Source organism: Chiroxiphia lanceolata, chromosome 5, assembly GCF_009829145.1.
Source record: "Chiroxiphia lanceolata isolate bChiLan1 chromosome 5, bChiLan1.pri, whole genome shotgun sequence".
Lineage (NCBI taxonomy): Eukaryota > Metazoa > Chordata > Aves > Passeriformes > Pipridae > Chiroxiphia > Chiroxiphia lanceolata.
This window is the reverse complement of record NC_045641.1, coordinates 1,220,046-1,240,740: the sequence shown is the minus strand read 5'-3', so window position 1 is coordinate 1,240,740 and position 20,695 is coordinate 1,220,046. Positions and strand designations below refer to the sequence as shown.

General features: G+C 44.0%; 1 protein-coding gene across 3 annotated transcripts; it reads left to right on the top strand.

The window, feature by feature from the left end:
* Positions 1-1,446: 1,446 nt before the first annotated feature.
* On the top strand, positions 1,447-20,525 carry CEP41 (centrosomal protein 41). 3 transcript variants are annotated; one of them, XM_032687294.1, is made up of 11 exons: positions 1,447-1,547; positions 2,509-2,572; positions 4,265-4,312; positions 10,195-10,256; positions 11,530-11,599; positions 14,235-14,370; positions 15,113-15,264; positions 15,474-15,541; positions 16,227-16,341; positions 17,931-18,146; positions 18,331-20,525. In XM_032687294.1, exons 1-11 carry the CDS (start codon positions 1,515-1,517, stop codon positions 18,471-18,473), a joined length of 1,107 nt encoding a protein of 368 aa, XP_032543185.1. In that variant the 5' UTR covers positions 1,447-1,514; the 3' UTR covers positions 18,474-20,525. The 3 variants fall into 3 exon arrangements, with proteins under 3 accessions (XP_032543185.1, XP_032543184.1, XP_032543186.1); XM_032687293.1 differs by having other exon boundaries at positions 11,530-11,608; XM_032687295.1 differs by lacking the exons at positions 1,447-1,547; positions 2,509-2,572; positions 4,265-4,312 and adding an exon at positions 7,241-7,612 and having other exon boundaries at positions 11,530-11,608.
* The last annotated feature ends 170 nt before the right edge of the window (positions 20,526-20,695 follow it).

The window sequence follows — 20,695 nt, the reverse complement described above, 5'->3', positions numbered from 1 at the left end:
ATCCCGACGATCCCACGATCCCGTCACCTCTGTAGAAGATGTTCCAGCCCTTGTAGGTGAAGAAGGTTCCGGAGGCTCTCCAGGAGCGCAGGGGGGGGGGGAGGGCTGGGGCGGGGGGAGGTGCAGGTACACGGCCAGGAGGGGCACCCCCAGCAGCCCCACCTGCACCCACCACTCCTTCATCCTGCGGGAACAGCCGCACACCAGGAATGCCCCGGGATCCCACCAAGCCTCTCCGGGGCCCCAAAATCCAGCTCGGTGTCCCCAGAACTCCTATGGCCCCATAAGCCATCTCCGTGTCCCTAAAACCCACCTCCATGTCCCCAAAACTCCCACAGCCCCATAACTCACCTCCATGTCCCCATAACCCACCTCTGTGTCCCCAGAACTCCCACGGCCCCAAAACCTGCATGTCCCCGGGGTGGGATTTGGGGTCTGAGGGGGGATGTGGGTCCTTTTTGGGGTCTGAGGGAGATGTGGATCTCATTTGGGGTCTGAGGGAGACGTGGATTCTATTTGGGGTCTGAGGGAGATGTGGATCCCATTTGGGGTCTGAGGGGGGCCATGGGGTCATCAGGGGATGAGGGGGGTCATGACCCCATGGGGGTTTGAGGGGGGACAGGGGATCACCGGGGCATCTGAGGGGGGTCAAGGGATCACTGTGGGGTCTGAGGGGGGTCAAGGGATCACTGTGGGATCTGAGGGGGTCGTGGGATCACTGGGGGGTCCAAGGGGGGTCATGGGATCACTGGGGGATCTGAGAGGGGTCATGGGATCACTGTGGGGTCTGAGGGGGTCAAGGGATCACTGTGGGGTCTGAGGGGGTCAAGGGATCACTGTGGGGTCTGAGGTAGGTCAAGGGATCACTGGGGGGATCTGAGAGGGATCATGGGGTCACTGGGGTTCTTGGGGGGTCATGGGATCACTGTGGGATCTGAGGGGGTCATGGGATTGCTGTGGGGTCCAAGGGGGGGTCATGGGATCACTGGGGGGTCTGAGGGGGGTCCATGACCCCCTCGGGGCAGGGGTTTAATGGAGGTCCCCAAGCCCCGCCCACAAGCCACACACCCCCTTGCCACACCCCCACAAGCCCCGCCCATACAGCCACAAGGTCCCTCCCCCTCTCCAAACCCCGCCCCTCCGCGCCCCCCCGCGCGCGCCCCTCAGGCACCGCCCCCTCCCCTCAGAGCGGGGGGGGGGAGCCTCAGTGGGCGGGGCCTCCCCGCGCGCGCGCCCCTCACCTGCGCTCAGGTGCCGCCGCCGCGCGCGCGCTCGCCGCGGGAGGGGCGTGGCCTCGGCGGAGGGGGAAGAGAAGCGCATGCGCTGCCACGCCCACCCGCCCGTCCCCGCCCGCCGCGTCCCCGCCGTCGCCCGGCAACGCGCGCGCTGCGCCGGAACGGCTCCCGATTGGGCGAGGGCGCGGCGGGCGGCCAATGAGCGCGGGCGTTGTTGCGGGGTGCGCGCGGCGGGAGCGAGGGGAGGCTGTGAGGGAGGCGGCGGGCAGCGTGCGGGACATGTCGGCCCGGATGGCCCTCGGCAGCGCGCAGGTGCCCTCAGCGGGACGGCGGCCGCGCCCACGCCCGCCGGGAGCAGCGGGGAACGCGGCAGGGACGCGGCGCTTCGGCGGGGGGGAAGCTCGGGCGGCCCGCGGAGCCAGGGGGGTCCGCGCGCGGAGGAAACGGGGGAGATTCGCCGGCAAAAAACGGGAGAAATTTGCCTTTTGGCGGCAAAAAACGGGAGAAATTTGCCTTTTAGTGGATAAAAACCGGGAGAAATTTGCCTTTTAGCGGCAAAAACCGACAGAAATTTGCCTTTTGGCGGCCAAAAACCGGGAGAAATTTGCCTTTTGGCGGCCAAAAACCGCGAGAAATTTGCTTTTGGTGGCCAAAAACCGGCAGAAATTTGCCTTTTAGTGGATAAAAATCGGGAGAAATTTGCCTTTTAGCGGCAAAAACCGGGAGAAATTTGCCTCTTAGGAGTAACAAACCGCAAGAAATTCGCCTGTTAGTGGCCAGAAAAGGGGGGAAATTCTCCTTCTAGCGGCAAAAATCCGCGAGAAATTGTCCTTTTAGTGTCCGGAAAACGAGAAAAATTCGCCTCTTAGTGGCAAAAACCGGGAGAAATTTGCCTTTTAGCGGCCAAAAAACCGGGAGAAATTGACCTGTCAGTAGAAACAAACAGCAAGAAATTCGACGTTTAGTGGCAAAAATGGGAGTAATTCTGTTTTTTATGGAGAGGAAAGGGGAGAAATTTTCCTTTTAGCGGCATAAAACCGGGAGAAATTCGCATTTTAAGGTTTTAAATCAGAATTTCGTCTTCAGATGAGGCTTCAGGGGTTTTCTTGCCTCGCTCCTCTTTTTCCTGCCTTTCAAAACCCACATTTTCCGCGCGTTTTTTTTTTTTTCCCTTTTAAAAATATTTAAATATTTAAAAAAAAATATTCCTGAATATTTAAATATTTTTTAAAAACGCTGACTTTCTTCCTGTTTTTTCCCCTTTTTCCCCAAGTATTTGACCCGGCGCATCCCCCAGAACCCCAAATACCAACACGTAAAAACCCGTTTGGACACTGGTGAGTGGGAAAAAAACCCCAAATGTGGGTGTGGGAGGATGTAAAAGTTGTATTTTTGTATGTATTAATATGTATTTTATGTATTATACCACATATTTGTATACTATATATAAAAATATATATACTATATATGAATATATGCACTATATTTTTGTACTATATATAATATATACTATATTATATACTAATATATACTATATTATATACTAATATATACTAATATATACTAATATATACTACATTATATACTAATATATACTAATATATAAAGGATATATATTTATATACTATATAAATAAATACTTGGTATATTTATATACTATATATCAATACCTATTATATTACATACTATATATAAATATAGAATGTATAAATATATAAATATAGAATGTATAAATATATAAATATAGAATGTATAAATATATAAATATAGAATGTATAAATATATAAATATAGAATGTATAAATATATAAATATAGAATGTATAAATATATACATATAGAATTTATAAATACATAAATTATATAAAATATATAATGTATAAATATCTAAAAAATATAAATATATCATGTATAAATGTATAAATATATCATATATAAATATATGATGTATTTATATACTACATATAAATATATAGTATATATTTATAATAACTATAGAGTACACATTGCATATAACATATTTATACTGTTAATCATAATTTTTTTATATTATAATTTATATACTATATATAAATATATAGTATATATTTATAATAACTCTATATAGAGTACACATTGCATATAACATATTTATACTGTTAATCATAATTTTTTTATATTATATTTCTGGGCTATTTTATATTATTTCATCTCTTTATCCATAAATTGTGTAATTAATGCCTTAATTAACAATTTCTTCGTTAATAATGTCTCTGCCCTGAGCTGATTTACCCCAAACACCGGTGGAATTTCTCACTGGGATTGTGATCCAGAGGTTTGAAACTCTTCAAAATTGACCTGTTTGACAGTTTTCTTGTAAAACTGACATTAAAACAAGCCCCCAGACCTGCAGATTTATTTCTATTTATTTATATTCTTATCTATTTATGTATATTCATATATATATTTATATATTTATCTTCCCACACCACTTTGCATCTCGTTCAAAACTGAGACTAAGTGGGGTGTTTGAAGTCAAAATCTGTTTATTTTCTCTGTTCTTCCTTTTTTTAAAGAAAAACTTGAGGTTTAAATAGTTTTAAAAGAGGGGTTTAATTAGGTTTAAACTGGGTCAGGCTCTGTTGTGATGGTTCCCATGGAATTTACTGCCCTTGGAATTCCTCGACATGGATTTTTCCTTGGATCTTCCCGAGGGTTTGAGCCAAAAGAATTATTTTTGGGGGTTTTTTTTTGCTGTTAAAGCAGCTGAATTTGCTGTTTAATTTCATAATTAATAATATTATAATATTATCTCCCAAAAATGCTGTGGAAGAGGCAGCAAATCCTTGGATTTTTCTCTTTGGAAAAGAGGGAAAAGGTGATATTTCTGTGCCCCGTGTGTTGTCGTGGGGAGAGGAAATCCACCACAAACGGTTGGTTTTTTCCTTCCAAAAATTAACATTTTAAGCTTTTAATAGGCCTGGAAAAAACAAAACCAAACAAAACCCTCCAAGAACTAAATAATTGGAATAAACTGATTTTTTTTTTCTAGGCAACAGTTTGTCCAAATACATGGAGAAGCTGGAGGAGATTAAGAGAAGTGAGTATTGGGGAGGAGAAAAATGGGTGAAAAACGGGTTATTTCCAATATCAAGGAGCGGGGGGGGGGGAATCCCAGGAGATTTTTTTTACTTGGGAATCTCCTGGGATTTCACTCAAGGATCCAGATTTGGGATTTGGGAATCTCCCACATCCTTCTTTGTGCACTTTTTGGTGTTGGGTGAGCCCGGGGCGGGAAGTTCCCTGGAGTGGGAAATCCTGGGAGATCCTGGGAGATCCTGGGAGATCCTGGGAAATCCTGGGAAATCCTGGGAAATCCTGGAATTCTGGGACTTGCTTTCCCTTGTAGGTCACAACTTGAGCTCTTTTGCCTTGGGGGAAGTGAAATTTCTTCTCAAAATTCCCCAGGGCAGGAAAAAAAACCCCGAGATAATTTCTGTGTTTCCATTGATTTCACCCCCACTAAATGCTGCTATTTGAAACATTCTGGGTTGTCCAGGCTAATAAATTACTTTTGTTTATAAATAAAATTTACTTGTAAATATTTCAATACTATTTATGATAATAATATAAATTATTTTATTCGTAAATAGATTTTAGTATTATTTATTATAATACTAGAAACTACTTTTATTTATAAATGTACTTTAATATTTATTGTGTTATTACAAATTATTTTTCTTTACAAGTAGATTTAAATATTATTTAATGTTACAAATTTTTTATTTATAAATAGATTTTAGTAGTATTTATTATTAAAAATTGCTTTTATTTATAAGTGCATTTTAATATTATTTATTATTATAAGTTTCTTTTATTTATAAATAGATTTTAGTATTATTCCAGGTTAGTTTTATTTATAAATAGATTTTAATATGTTATTACCAGTTAGTTTATTTATAAATAGATTTTAATATATCATTACAGGTCACTTTATTTATAAATACATTTTAATATATTATTCCAGGTTAGTTTTATTTATAAATAGATTTTAATATTTTTACAAGTTAGTTTTATTTATAAATAGATTTTAATATTTTTACAAGTTAGTTTTATTTATAAATAGATTTTAATATTATTACAAGTTAGTTTTATTTATAAATAGATTTTAATATATTATTCCAGGTTAGTTTTATTTACAAATAGATTTTAATATTATTACAAGTTAGTTTTATTTATAAATAGATTTTAATATTTTTACAAGTTAGTTTTATTTATAAATAGATTTTAATATTATTACAAGTTAAAATCTATTTATAAATAAAACTAACTTGTAATAATATTAAAATCTATTTATAAATAAAACTAATATTATTACAAGTTAGCTTTATTTATAAATAGATTTTAATATTATTACAAGTTAGTTTTATTTATAAATAGATTTTAATATATTATTCCAGGTTAGTTTTATTTATAAATAGATTTTAATATATCATTCCAGGTTAGTTTTATTTATAAATAGATTTTAATATATCATTCCAGGTTAGTTTTATTTATAAATAGATTTTAATATGTTATTACCAGTTAGTTTATTTATGAATAGATTTTAATATTTTTACAAGTTAGTTTTATTTATAAATAGATTTTAATATTTTTACAAGTTAGTTTTATTTATAAATAGATTTTAATATATTATTCCAGGTTAGTTTTATTTATAAATAGGTTTTAGTAGTATTATTGCATGTTCTTTTTATTTATAAATAGCTTTTAATATGTATTATAATATTACAGATTAATTTTATTTATAAATAGATTTTAATATTATATTATTACAAATTACTTTTATTTATACAATTTAATATTATTTTTAGAAATTTTATTTATAAATAGATTTTAATATTATAATATTTAAATAATATAATTATACTTAAGTGAGAAATAAATATATTAAATAAAATGATGTAATAGTATTTAAATAATTAAATTATTTTTATTTCTCCGCTCTCCCACCCCAAAAACAGTCTTCCAAACCCCTTTTTCCTGCTGTTCCCCTCCTTTATTCCCACGTTATTCTCACACAGAGAGAGCCAGCAAAGCTCTTAGAGCTCAAAGGCTGCGTTTGTGGAGGTGAAAGACAAGTGGAACTCAATGAGCAGCTCCATTAACGAGCGTTAATTGGGCTTGGAATTAATTGCCCGGCTCAGGTCTCATCCCGAGCCCCTCCCCAGGGAATTCCTTTGTGCCAAAGGCTCCCTTGGCTCGGGTTGATTTTCCAATAAAACAACAATCCCAGGAGGAGCTCCCTCAGCTTTTCCCAAATCCTCTCTTTACCAGTTCAGGCCTTTTCCCCCCTTTTTTCCCCCCTTTTTTTTCCCCCCTTTTTTCCCCCCCCTTTTTTCCCCCCCCTTTTTTCCCCCCCCTTTTTTCCCCCCCCTTTTTTCTCCCCCCTTTTTTCCACCCCCTTTTTTCCACCCCCTTTTTTCCACCCCCCTTTTTCCACCCTTTTTTTCCACCCTTTTTTTCCACCCCTTTTTTTTCCCCCTTTTTCTCCCCCTTTTTCTCCCCCTTTTTCTCCCCCCCTTTTCCCCCCCCTTTTCCCCCCTTCCCCCCCCTTTTCCCCCCCCTTTCCCTCTCCCTTTCCCTCTCCCTTTCCCTCCCCCTTTTCCCCCCCCTTTTTCCACCCCCCTTTTTCCCCCCCCTTTTTTCCACCCCCTTTTTTCCACCCCCTTTTTTCACCCCCTTTTTCCCCCCCCTTTTCCCCCCCCCTTTTTCCACCCCCCTTTTTTCCACCCCCTTTTTCCACCCCCTTTTTTCCCACCCCCTTTTTTCCACCCCCTTTTTTCCACCCCCTTTTTTCCCCCCCCTTTTTTCCACCCCCTTTTTTCCACCCCCTTTTTTCCACCCCCTTTTTTCCACCCCCTTTTTTCCACCCCTTTTTTTCCCCCCCTTTTTTCTCCCCCTTTTCCAGAGTTTTCTTCAACCTCGATTTCTGCCCCCATGGGGTTTTTTTTTTCCCCTTTGTTCCCTGGTGGTTCCTGAGCTCTCAGGAGGAACTCTGCTGATTGTCCCAGGGCTGAATAAAGCCCTTGTGTTGCCAGGTGGGATAAAAAAACCTCTCCCCCCTCCTGGTTTCTCATGGATAAACGACACCCTTTGGACAGGGATTGAAATCCCCGGCACAGGCACCTCTCTGTCTCTTATGTAACCTGAGAGAGACTTAAACCCATGGAATCAAACCTGGGAGAGCCTTTGGAGGGTTGACTCCAGGACAAGGCTCTTCCTTTCCTCTCCTTCCCTCCTTTCTGGAGCCTCCCCTGGAATTTCCTGGGATTACAGGGAAAAAAAAAAAACCCAAAAACCATGTCCGAGAACTCCACTGGATCTTCCAGGACCGAACCGGGTACGTGGGGGCTGCTTTTGGAGGTGGAACTTCCCAGCAGCTTCTGGGAAGGAATTTTGGGGGGTGGAAAAGGCAAAGTCCGGGGGGGAAAAAGGCTTTTTCTGGGTTAAAAATCCTTGTTAATATGGGAAGAAACCGTCCAGGAGCTTTGTTTTTACAACAGGGGGTTTTTATACACCCAGCACTTCCCGTTTTGTCCTTTAAATTAAATTTATTCCCGGGAGTCAAAGGCTCTTTTGGGGGGTTTGTGTGGGGCAGGACAGGGAGATAATTAAGAGATAATTAGGAGATAATTAATGCTGATTTTTTTTTTTTGAGTTAAAGGAGGATTTAACAACCGACTGGAGCCTTGAAACCAGGTGGTTTTGCAGGAACCCCCAGGGGCACTTCCCAGTTAATTGGCATCCTGAACTCCAGTTTATTCAGCTCCTGAAATCCAGTTTATTCACCTCCTGTCCTGGTTGGGATGCTCAGGGCACAGGTTGGGATATTCCAGGGATAGTTTGGATGGGCTCCCTTTTCCCAGGACGAGCTGTGAGTAGCCAGAAGGTCGTTTTGCAGCCTAGTCAAAATTATTTAGGGGGGGACGTGGAATTTGGGAATTCTTCTCGCTCTGAGCGCACTGGGAAGAGACCTCAACCTCCAGAGTTCCTTCTCTTGCTTCCACAAGCTGTTGCTGTGGGAATTCTGTGCAGGAATGTGGCTGGGAGCCCTTCCCCCTCCTCCCCCCTGGGCTCAGGGGGCACTCAGCAGATGGTTTTAGGGGATTTACACTCGTTTAACTGAGTGGATTTGCTAAAAATCCCCCCCGTGCTCCGTTGTTATCCATTGTTATCCCTCTGGGAACAGCTGGAGAAGGGACCAGGATCTTCCCTCTCTAACTCCCAATTCCCAAAGGACAAAGCTTCCCTTGCTCCCCAGGAGAGGCTCTTTCCCATCAAGATCTTCCTGCTGATAATTTTCCCTCCACCAAGTTTCTCCCCCTTCCCGGTGTTTCTGCACCCCCAAGGTCCAGGTGGGATCAAACTTCCGTCCCTCCCTTGGCTCTGGGAATTCTGCCTCTGTGTTTTCTTGCTCCTTAAAGCTCTGCCTCCAGGATTAAGATCCAATTAGCCCAGTTCCTTGTGTCAATTATCCTCTAAGATCCAATTAGTCCTGTTTCTCAGGTCAATTATCCATCCCCGGAGAGATTCCCCGGCAGCAAATCCTTAGGAATTGGAGTTTAGTCGTCAGATAAACCATGAAAAACTTGGGATGTTTTAATGGTGAAGATCAAACTGCCATTTTTAGCTTATTTCTTGAAATGCCCCTGCTGTAATTCCCACTAATTAATAACTCAGGTAAACGAACCTTTGGGTTTCAGGAGCTTTGTGGCCCCAGTGGGCTCCAAAACCGGCGGGATTTTGGGAAAACACGAATCCTGAGCTGATTCCAAACACAAAAGTGATCCATGTTTGAGCCTAAAAACAACTAAACCTGCCTCCTCCACTTTAATCCTGGCTGGAAAGGATCCCTCTTTATAACTGGTATTGATTAAACCCTGTCTTTGTAACTGGTATTAATTAAACCCTCTCTTTATAACTGGCATTGATAAAACCCTCTCTTTATGACTGATATTAGTTAAATTCTATAACTGATATTAATTAAACCCTCTCTTTATGACTGGTATTGATTAAACCCTCTCTTTATAACTGGTATTGATTAAACCCTCTCTTTATAACTGGTATTGATTAAACCCTCTCTTTATAACTGGTATTGATTAAACCCTCTCTTTATAACTAGTACTAATTAAACCCTCCCTTTATAACTAGTCCTAATTAAACCCTCTCTTTATAACTGGTATTGATTAAACCCTCCCTTTATAACTAGTACTAATTAAACCCTCCCTTTATAACTAGTACTAATTAAACCCTCTCTTTATAACTAGTACTGATTAAACCCTCCCTTTATAACTAGTACTAATTAAACCCTCTCTTTATAACTAGTATTAATTAAACCCTCTCTTCATAACTAGTCCTAATTAAACCCTCTCTTTATAACTGATATTAATTAAACCCTCTCTTTATAACTGATATTAATTAAACCCTCCCTTTATAACTAGTACTAATTAAACCCTCTCTTTATAACTAGTATTAATTAAACCCTCTCTTCATAACTAGTCCTAATTAAACCCTCTCTTTATAACTAGTATTAATTAAACCCTCTCTTTATAACTGATATTAATTAAACCCTCTCCTTGTAACTGATATTAATTAAATGCTCTCTTTATAACTAGTATTGATTAAACCCTGTCTTTATAACTAGAATTAATTAAACTCTCTCTTTATAACTGATAATAATTAAACTCTGTAACTGATATTAATTAAACCCTCCCTTTATAACTGGCATTAATTAAACCCTCCCTTTATAACTGGAATTTCCCAAAACCTCCAGGTTTCCTGCTCCAACCCTTCAGCACAAACTCCTGCTTGGAGAAGAGTCCCTGAGAAAAAGCTGGGATTAAGGCAGTTCCTGGACTTTTCCCAAAGCTGGGAATGAGCTGCAACATTTCTTACCTCTTGTGTTTTTGTGTTTTTTTGAAGATTACAGGTATAAAAAGGACGAGCTGTTTAAGAGGCTGAAGGTGACAACTTTTGCCCAGCTGGTAGGTACAGATCCCTCTCTGGCCTCCCAAAAATCTCACAGGAATGGCATTTTCCCTTGGAATAAAATTTTCCCTGTGGTTTTGCACAAAATTCTTCTGTCTTGGCTTCTTGCTGCCCTTATAAACTTCCCTTAATTAAAGCAAATCGTTGATTTCCTGAGCAGCCAAATGCTTTTAGTTACAAATTTAAGTTTGTGGTGAATTATTCCTGATTTTATTCGTCCTTTCATTTAAAAGGATCCTCAAACCTCTTTAAAAAAATTAAAAAGGTGGGTAAAAAAGCACCTAAATCTGGGGTTTGTGTCAAGTGGGCACAGCCTGGAGTGGGCAGGTTGTGACTTCCAGGCTTATTTTAATTCAAAGTAATGAATCAGGATATTAAAAAAAAAAAAAAAAAAAAAAAAAAGAAAAAGGGAAAATTGGTCAGTCAATGAAGAGAATAAATAAATTCAAGAAAATCAGTAAAAGTAACAAGTAAAAGTAAAAAAAAAAATCAAGGAGAGAGGGGAAAAGGAAGGTTAAACTGGGGCCTGGGGCCCTCCCTGACAACAGGTTTAACTGCATGGGGTGGGCAGGTTGTGACTTCCAGGCTTATTTTAATTCAAGTTAATGAATCAGGATATTAAAAAGAAAAAGGGCAAAATGAAGAGAATAAATAAATTCAAGAAAATCAGTGGAAAAAAAAAGTAAAAAAGTAAAAAAAAATCAAGGAGAGAGGGGGAAAGGAAGGTTAAACTCAAAGATATGGAAGGTTTAACTGCATGGGGTGGGCAGGTTGTGACTTCCAGGCTTAGTTTAATTCAAATTAATGAATCAGCATATTAAAAAAAAAGGGGAAAATGAAGAGAATAAATAAATTCAAGAAAATCAGTAAAAAAAAAAGTAAAAGTAAAAAAAAAAGGAGAGAGGGGACAAGGAAGGTTAAACTCGAAGATGTTGAAGGTTTAACTGCACGGGGTGGGCAGGTTGTGACTTCCAGGCTTATTTTAATTCAGATTAATGAATCAAGATATTAAAAAAAAAAGGGGAAATTGATCAGTAAATGAAGAGAACAAATAAATTCAAGAAAATCAGTAAAAAAAAAAGTAAAAGTAAAAAAAAATCAAGGAGAGAGGGGGAAAAAGGAAGGTTCAACTCGAAGGTGTCGAAGGGTTCGGAGCCGGAGCTTTATTCCTGTGGGATTTTAATCCCAACCTTTTGGCTCCAGGCTCGTTTTCCCTGCTGCCCTCGGGATGTGGAGGGCTCAGGGTGTCCTTGTTTTTGTGTCCTGCAGGTCCTCCAGGTGGCTTCTCTCTCCGATGAAACCTTGGAAGTGACGAGTGAGGAGCTGCACAAGCTGGAGGGTGACGACGGTTATTGAGTGTGATCCAACGGGGGGAGGCTTGGGATGGGTTTTTTGGGGCTCTTTCTTGGGTTTTTGGGCTCTTTCTTGGGTTTTTGGGATCTTTCTTGGGTTTTTGGGATCTTTCTTGGGTTTTTGGGATCTTTCTTGGGTTTTTGGGATCTTTCTTGGGTTTTTGGGCTCTTTCTCTAGATTTTTTGGGCTCTTTCTCTAGATTTTTTGGGCTCTTTCTCTAGATTTTTTGGGCTCTTTCTCTAGATTTTTTGGGCTCTTTCTCTAGATTTTTTGGGCTCTTTCTTGGGTTTTTGGGCCCTTTCTCTAGATTTTTTAGGGCTCTTTCTTGGGTTTTTGGGCTCTTTCTTTAGATTTTTTGGGGCTCTTTCTTGAGTTTTTGGGCTCTTTCTTGGGTTTTTGGGCTCTTTCTTGAGTTTTTGGGCTCTTTCTCTAGATTTTTTGGGCTCTTTCTTCATTATTTGGGCCAGCCCTTTATTGGCTATTTGCTATTATTATTATTATTATTATTATTACTTGGGCCTTTTATTATTACTGTTATTATTATTGTTTGGGGCCTTTTTTAATATTCTAGTTGTTATTATTTGGGATTATTATTATTAATAATAATATTAATGATATTAATATTGTTAATAATATTCTAGTTATTATTATTTGGAATTATGATGATGATGGCCCATTATTATTTTTATTTGGGCCCTTTCTTGATTATTTGGGCTCTTTCTTTATTATTGGGGCCGACCCTTTATTGGTTATTTGGGCCCTTTATTGTTATTATTATTATTATTATTATGGCTCATAATTATTATTATTATTATTTGGGCACTTTATTGATTATTTGGGCTCTTTCTTTATTGATTATTTGGGCTCTTTATTGATTATTTGTGCTCTTTCTTTTTATTATTTGGGCTCTTTATTGATTATTTGGGCTCTCTAATGATTATTTGGGTTCTTTACTATTATTACTTGGACTCTTCCTGTAGATTTTATGGGTTCTTTCTTTATTATTTGGGCCAGCCCTTTATGGGTTATTTGGGCCTATTATTATTATTATTACTTGGGCCCATTATTATTATTATTATTATTATTATTATTATTATTATTGTATTATTATTGTTGTTATTATTATTATTATTATTATTATTATTATTATTATTGTTTGGGCTCTTTTTTAATATTATAGTTATTATTATTTGGACCTATTTTTATTATGGCCCATTATTATTATTATTATTATTATTATTATTATTATTATTATTATTATTATTATTATTATTATTATTATTATTATTATTATTTGGGCTCTAATGATTATTTGGGTTCTTTATCATTATTATTTGGGCTCTTTCTGTAGATTTTTTGAGCTCTTTAGATTTTTTGGGCTCTTTATTATTTGGGCCAACCCTTTATTGATTATCAGGGCCCTTTATATGTTTTTGGGGCCCTTGCTTTATATTTTTTGGGCTCTTTATATTATTTGGGCTCTCCAACCCTTTGACCCTTTATTGATTATTTTTTGGGCCCTTTATTGATTATTTTTTGGGCCCTGTATTGATTATTATTTGGACCCTTTATTGATTATTTTTTGGGCCCTTTATTGATTATTATTTGGGCCCTTTATTGATTATTTTTTGGGGCTCTTTCTTTATATTTTTTGGGCTCTTTATGTTATTTGGGCTCTCCAGCCCTTTGGCTCTTTATTGATTATTTGGACCCTTTATATATTATTTGGGCTCTTCATTGATTACCTGGGCTCTCCAGCCCTTTGGTTCTTCTTTATTTTTTAGGGGGCTCTTTGTTTTTTGGGGGGGACTCTTTGTTTTTTATTTTGCCTCTTTCTTTTTTGGGGGCTCTTCTTTATTTTTTAGGGGGCTCTTTATTTTTTTTGAGGGGGGGGCTCTTTGTTTTTTATTTTGGTTCTTTATCTTTTTGAGGGCTCCTCTATCTTTTTTGGATGCTCTTCTTTATTTTTTTGGGGGCTCTTTTTTTTTGAGGCTCTTCTTTATCTTTTTGGGGCTCTCTTTATTTTTCGGGGGGGTTATTTTTTTTTTTTGAGCTCTTTGTTTTTTATTTTGGCTCTTTATTTTTTGGCGGCTCTTTATTTTTTGGTGGCTCTTTATTTTTTGGCGGCTCTTTATTTTTTGGTGGCTCTTTATTTTTTGGTGGCTCTTTATTTTTTGGTGGCTCTTTATCTTTTTTGGGGCTCTTTATCTTTTTTGGGGCTCTCTATCTTTTTTGGGGCTCTCTATCTTTTTTGGGGCTCTCTATCTTTTTTGGGGCTCTCTATCTTTTTTGGGGCTCTCTATCTTTTTTGGGGCTCTTCATCTTTTTTGGGGCTCTTCTTTATCTTTTTGGGGTCTTCTTTATTTTTTATATTTTTGAGGCTCTTTTTTTGTATTTTTGGGGCTCTTTTTTATATTTTTGGGGGCTCTTTGTTATTGTGAATAACTCTGAGGCTCTTTCTCTGGCCCTTTATTTAGAACATGGGGCCCTGGGGGAATGATCCCCATAAGAGGATGATCCCGAGGCTGTCACACTTTAGTCCAGGATTAGAAACTGGGCTTAAAACCTGCTTGTTGACTCCCTGCAGCTCTTTAAGTGCCCGTGCCCTGCTCTGTCCCCAGATGCTGCTGCTCCAGGTGAAGATGCCGAGGTGGCAGCAGGGACAAACGGGAAGGGAAGCCCCGAGGAGGCCCCCAATCCAGTCCTGTTCCTGAACAGCACAGGACCTGGGGAATCCCAGCGTTCCACGCTCCAGAGGTGCCTCCTTAACCCACAGCTTCCTTGTCTGGGGTTAATTCATCCAGCTCTTGAAATTCCTGCCGAGTGGCTTTATCCCGTTTTTTCTCGTTAAAGCCTGGATTTGGAGGTGTGAGGGAGAAGGGTCTGCCAGGTTTTCCTGCTTGGATTGAGGGTGGAATCCAGCACTGTTGCCACCTGGCGATGGTTTAAATGGCTGATGAGGGAATGTGTTGGTGGGATTCCATCCAGGCCCCCACATTCCAGGATGTGTGTTGGATCAGGACACAGAGCTCAGTCCCTGTGCTTTCCCAAGGATCTTCATTTATGAGGATTTTCTCACGAGGATATGGAATGGCAGGACAAGGGGGAATGGTTTCCTTCTGCCAGAGGGCTACATGGGACATTGGGAAGGAATTCCTGGCTGGGAGGGTGGGGAGGGGCTGGAATGAATCTCCCAGAGAAGCTGTGGCTGCCCCTGGATCCCTGGAAGTGTCCATGACCAGGATGGATCAACCTGGGCTAGTGGAAGGTGTCCCTGCCCATGGATGATCTTTTAAGGTCCCTTCCCACCCAAACCATCCTGGAATCCTTGAGAACGAGTCCAATTCCCGAATCCCCATGTCCCTGCCATGCTCAGGGATCCCGGAATGACGCTTTATCCCAGCTCTTCCCAAGCACTCGGAGCCGCCGGAGAGAGGCCCCAAAGTGTCGGGAATGAGCTTTCCCAGCTCCCACCTCACCCTGCCCTTCCCTTTCCCAGCGTGATCAGCGGGGTGGGGGAGATGGACATCGAGAAGGACTCTCCGAAGAAGGAGGACACCCAGGCCAAGGACCTGCCCTATCCAGACTGTCCCTTCCTGCTCCTGGACGTGCGGGATCGGGACGCCTACGACCAGTGTCACATCGTGGGAGGTGAGGGGACACAATTCCACAGCCAGCTCTGCCTGGTGGGACATCTTTGGGACATCCAGTCCAGCCAGGACTGAGCTCATTTAATCCCTTATTCCCTGGGTTTCCAGGGCTGTAGAACTCCAATAAATCCCTGTTGTATCCCAGCTGTTGGTGTGCAGCCACTGGATGATTTATCCCTCTTTTTTTTTTTTGTTTCCCCTCTCCTGCAGCTTATTCCTACCCTATTGCCACACTGTCCAGGACCATGAATCCATACACAAACAGTATTCTGGAATATGTATCCTTTCTGTGGAAAATGCTGGCACAGGGAAAAAAATCAGTGGGATGTTGGTGGAGTGGAGCTCCCAAAACCAGCTGGATCTTAGCCAAGCAAAATTGGGAATCCCGAGGAAGGTGGGACAGGAGATCCTGGGATCACCTGGGGCAGCTCCGCTGCTGGATTTGAATTCCTCAAGGTTCCTCCTGGCTCCAGAGGGAGCTGGATTTGGCATTTGTTGGGATTTGGGCTGCTGGAAGGCAAAGCCCTCCGTGGGCACCGCTCTCCTGTTGCTGCAGGGATAGATCCATCAAATCCTTTGGCTTCCTGTCAGCATCTTGATGGGGATTGAGGGCAGAAAAAGAGGATTAGGAGGCTGGATTAGGCTGATCGTTCGCAGTTGTTGGCTGTTGTGAGGGGGGGGTTGTAAACAAAGGTGCTTCTTGCTGTTCCCTGTCACCAACCAGCCTCCAAACACTGAATCCCGTGGGGATTCAAGTCCCAACCACTGGGAATCCAGCAGGAAAAGCCTGAATTCCTCCTCCATCATTCCTCAGGCAGGGACGATGAACGACGTTTACAAGTCGTGGAGTCCCTCAGTCCCAAATCCCGTTTTTTGGTCCCTTTTTGTTTGTTTGTTTTACTTCCCAAAAGGTGTTGCTGTGCCCCTCGAGTCCAGCAGTGCCTCCTCCTTAGCCATTCCCAGAAAAACGCCCACGGGAAGATCATCATCGTGTACGACAATGACGAGCGCTTGGCCAGCCAGGCGGCCACCACCATGTGCGAGAGGGGCTTCGAGAACCTCTTCATGCTCTCCGGGGGTGAGTGGCCTGGGAACAGCTCCCAGAGATCCCCTGGGGGTGGGAAGAGCCCCCTGAGGGCTCCTGGGGGTGGGAAGAGCCCCCTGAGGGCTCCTGGGGGTGGGAAGAGCCCCCTGAGGGCTCCTGGGGGTGGGAAGAGCCCCCTGAGGGCTCCTGGGGGTGGGAAGAGCCCCCTGAGGGCTCCTGGGGGTGGGAAGAGCCCCCTGAGGGCTCCTGGGGGTGGGAAGAGCCCCCTGAGGGCTCCTGGGGGTGGGAAGAGCCCCCTGAGGGCTCCTGGGGGTGGGAAGAGCCCCCTGAGGGCTCCTGGGGGTGGGAAGAGCCCCCTGAGGGCTCCTGGGGGTGGGAAGAGCCCCCTGAGGGCTCCTGGGGGTGGGAAGAGCCCCCTGAGGGCTCCTGGGGGTGGGAAGAGCCCCCTGAGGGCTCCTGGGGGTGGGAAGAGCTCCTCGAGGGCTCCTGGGGGTGGGAAGAGCTCCTCGAGGGCTCCTGGGGGTGGGAAGAGCTCCTCGAGGGCTCCTGGGGGTGGGAAGAGCTCCTCGAGGGCTCCCGGGAATGGAAAGAGCTCCCCGAGAGCTCCCGGGAGTGGGAAGAGCTCCCCGAGGGCTCCCGGGGGTGGGAAGAGCCCCCTGAGGGCTCCTGGGAGTGGGAAGAGCTCCTCAAGGGCTCCTGGGCCTGGGAAAAGCTCCCCAAGATCCCCTGGGTGTGAGAAGAGCTCCCCAAGATCCCCTGGGTGTGAGAAGAGCTCCCCGAGATCCCCTGGGTGTGAGAAGAGCTCCCGGAGATCCCCTGGGCATGGGAAGAGCCCCCTGAGGGCTCATGGAAATGGGAAGAGCCTCCCAAGGGCTTCTGGAAATGAGAAGAACTCCTCAAGAGCTCCTGGGAGTGGGAAGAGCTCCCTGAGAGCTCTCAGGGGTAGGAAGAACCCCCCGAGGGCTCCTGGGGAAACAGAGGGGAGAGTAAGGGTTGTGTGAGCTGGAGGTTGGAAAAAGCTGGATCATGGAATCACAGAGTGGTTTGGGTGGGAAGAGAACTGAAGGATCATCCAGTTCCAACCCCAGGGACACCTCCCACTATCCCAGGTTGCTCCAGCCTGCCCTTGGACACTTCCAGGGATCCAGGGGCAGCCACAGCTTCTCTGGGAAATCCATTCCAGCCCCTCTCCACCCTCCCAGCAGGGAATTCCTTCCCAGTATCCCATCCATCCCTACCCTCTGGCACTGGGAAGCCCTTGCCTGTGTCCTGTCCCTCCATCCCTTGTCCCCAGTCCCTCTCCAGCTCTCCTGGAGCCCCTTTAGGCCCTGCAAGGGGCTCTCAGCTCTCCCTGGAGCCTTCTCTTCTCCAGGGGAACATTCCCAGCTCTCCCAGCCTGACTCCAGAGCAGAGGGACTCCAGCCCTGGGAGCAGCTCCGGGACCTCCCCTGGACTCTCTCCAGCAGCTCCATGTCCTTGTGCTGTCCCCCAGAGGGACAGAATTCCCTCCTGCCCACTTTCCTCCATCCGAACTTCTCGGATCTTCAGCTCCATCCGGTGTTTCCGTTGTGCTTGGGTAGATCCCACCACAGCTGGGCTAACGTGGATCTGTGTCCCTGCAGGCCTGAAGGTCCTTGCACAGAAGATCCCAGAGGGATTGATCACGGGCACGCTCCCGCTGTCCTGCCAGGTCCCGGCTCCCCCGGGATCCGCCCGAAGGAAAACCTCTCCCAGAGTCCCTCCCACCCGTGCTGAGAACAAGTGGAGGTTCTCTGCAGATGATCTCCAGAAGCTGAAGTACTACCTGGAGGAGGAGCACATTCCTTTGGACACTGCCAGTAAGATCATGGAATGGGTTGGGTGGGAAGGGACCTTAAGGATCGTCCGGTTCCAACCCCAAACCTTCCACTGTCCCAGGTTGCTCCAACTGCCCATCCTGGCCTTGGACATTTCCAGGATGGGGTGTCCACAGCTCCTTCCCAGGGCAACCAGTGTGTGACCGTGGGTTGTTTTCCCCCCCAGGCCGCCTGAGCCGTGGGATTTCCAGCCGGGATTCCAAGCCCACGTCCATGAGGAGCAGCCCCAGCCTCCACGGCTCCAACGCGGGATCCCTCAGCTCCCGCACGCTCAGCAGGACCAGCCTCCAGAACAGGCCCTGGAAATAACCAGTGGGGTCTCCTCCCACCGAATAAAGGATTATCCAGGTTTTGGGAATACCCTGAGCAGTGCAACCCCTTTGTGGTTTTAGGAATCCGCAGGGAAAAGCAGCCGCAGGTGTGGAAAAGGCAGCTCGGGTCAGGCTTTGGAAAGCTGGAATGGGGTTTCCTGGAGGCAGGAATGTCATCCCACAGGTTTGTAGGGTTGGGAGCAAACTGGTAGTGAAGTCTGGGACCGGTAGGAACTTCCACCGAGCTTTTAGTCCAGGGGATGGAATTTGCATCCGTGACATTCCCTGGAACCACTTGTGGACACGCGGAGGTGAAGGGACCAGAACTGTCCTGGGAGCACAAACAAGAGACAAAGACACTCAGCAAGTTGCCAAAATGGAGAAAAGATCCTTAAAAAGGGGTTTTTTTGGGGGGTATTTTAATTAAATTATGGTGATGAACAGAAGTATTTCTAATAAAGGTGTTTTTTTGGAAATCGGCCCGAGGTGGTGCTGGGACCTGAGGGTCATGTTTGCTCCTGGACACTTGGAACTGTTGTGTCTTTTTCTGGAAGTTTATTCCCAGTTACACCTTTCCCAGAGGTTTTTTTAGGAGCTTCTTTTGAGGTTTTGGTGGCTCAAGGGGGAATTTCCTGCTGCTGTTGAACCGGGATCCCTAAATCCCAGCAGGGACCTGGAATGTGGAGCTGAGCAAGGGTGAGGGTTTCCTGGAAAATGAGAGGCACGGTTTTCCTTCTGGGAATCGTCTGGTTTTCCCTGGTGACAAAGCAGAGCTGCCTGAGTGAGGTTTAGAAAAGACCTGCTCTTTAGTCTTGACTTACGGCCTTGCTGAACCTGGTCCAGCTTTGATTATCGTGGGGTTTTTGTGTGTATTTTTGGATTTCAGTGCTTTCTTCCCCCTGTTTTTGAAGCAGAAAATGTTCAAACCCTCCCCAGAATTCGCTGGTGATTTTGGGATAATTCTGGTGAAAGGGCAAAGGGGGAGGAATTGCACAGAATTCCCAGTTTGGAAAGTTAAGGCTCAACATGCCCTGAGTGCTTTTATGATGATTGTTGTGTCTCTGAGTGTTCAGTCAGACGATTCCTGACTCCAGGAATGGAAGTTTTAGTCTGTTAAGAGCCATATCCCTGGGCTTCTCCAGGAAAGAGGGAGGAGGTCCACACAAAATTGGGATTCTGTGTCAGGATCATCCGTAGGGAAAATAAAATAAATAAATCAAAGCTAAATGGAGCTTTCAAAGGAATTTGGTGTTGAAGCACCACAGAAATATCCCATTTAGCTTTGAAAGTTGGCATATGACTTGTGCAGCAGCTCCATTTTTATGTTGTGGTGGAAAACATGGAATAAAGGAGCATCTCCTGTATAATTCAGGAAAATGATCCCCCTTTTCCATGGAGCTGGATGTGCACAGGGAAGGGGAGATCCAAGGGAGCCCCAGGACAAGAGGGAACGGCCTCAAGTTGTGCCAGGGGAGGTTCAGGTTGGATATCTGGGAAAGTTCCATCATGGAAAGAGTGCCCAGGGCAGTGGTGGAGTCCTCGTGCCTGGAGGGATTTAAAATCCATGTGGATGTGGCACTGGGGGATGTGGATTTGTGGTGGCCTTGGCAGTGCTGGGAATGGTTGGACTCGATGGTCTCAGAGGGCTTTTCCAACCCAAACGATTCCCTGATTTGTTGGGTGCTTGAAATCCAGGGATTGGTACAACACAGAAGGCCCTGTGGGGTGGGAGCAGCTTTGTCACCTCCAGGAGCTCTTGGAATTGTCTCTGTGTTGGCTGAAATCCTGGTTTTGCTGCCCATCTCTGGACAGACACTGATCCAGAATCCCTGGTTCCGTGACAACCTCCTCCTATGGAACGGACAAAACTGGTCTGAGCTGTTTGATATCTCCCAAATCCAGGAATCCAAGGAAGGACTGATGGACTTTCCCGCTGTCTTGGTGGATTTGGGTGTGTTTGGACTCTTGGTGCTGTTTGGTGGAGAGTCAAACTCTGTAAATGCTGTGAGGTTTAATTGTTTAATTTAATTAAATGTAAATGACACCAGAAGGTTGAGTGGTTTTGGTGTTTGTTTTTTTTTTTTTCCCAGTTTGAGCTTTGAGAGCTTTGGAAAATCTGGAAAAAGTGGGAGTGGGCAGGAACTGGGCTCCCCTTCCCTGGGGATTACAGGGGCTGAGGAGGGATCATGGAATAGTTTGGATGGGAAGGGACTTAAAACT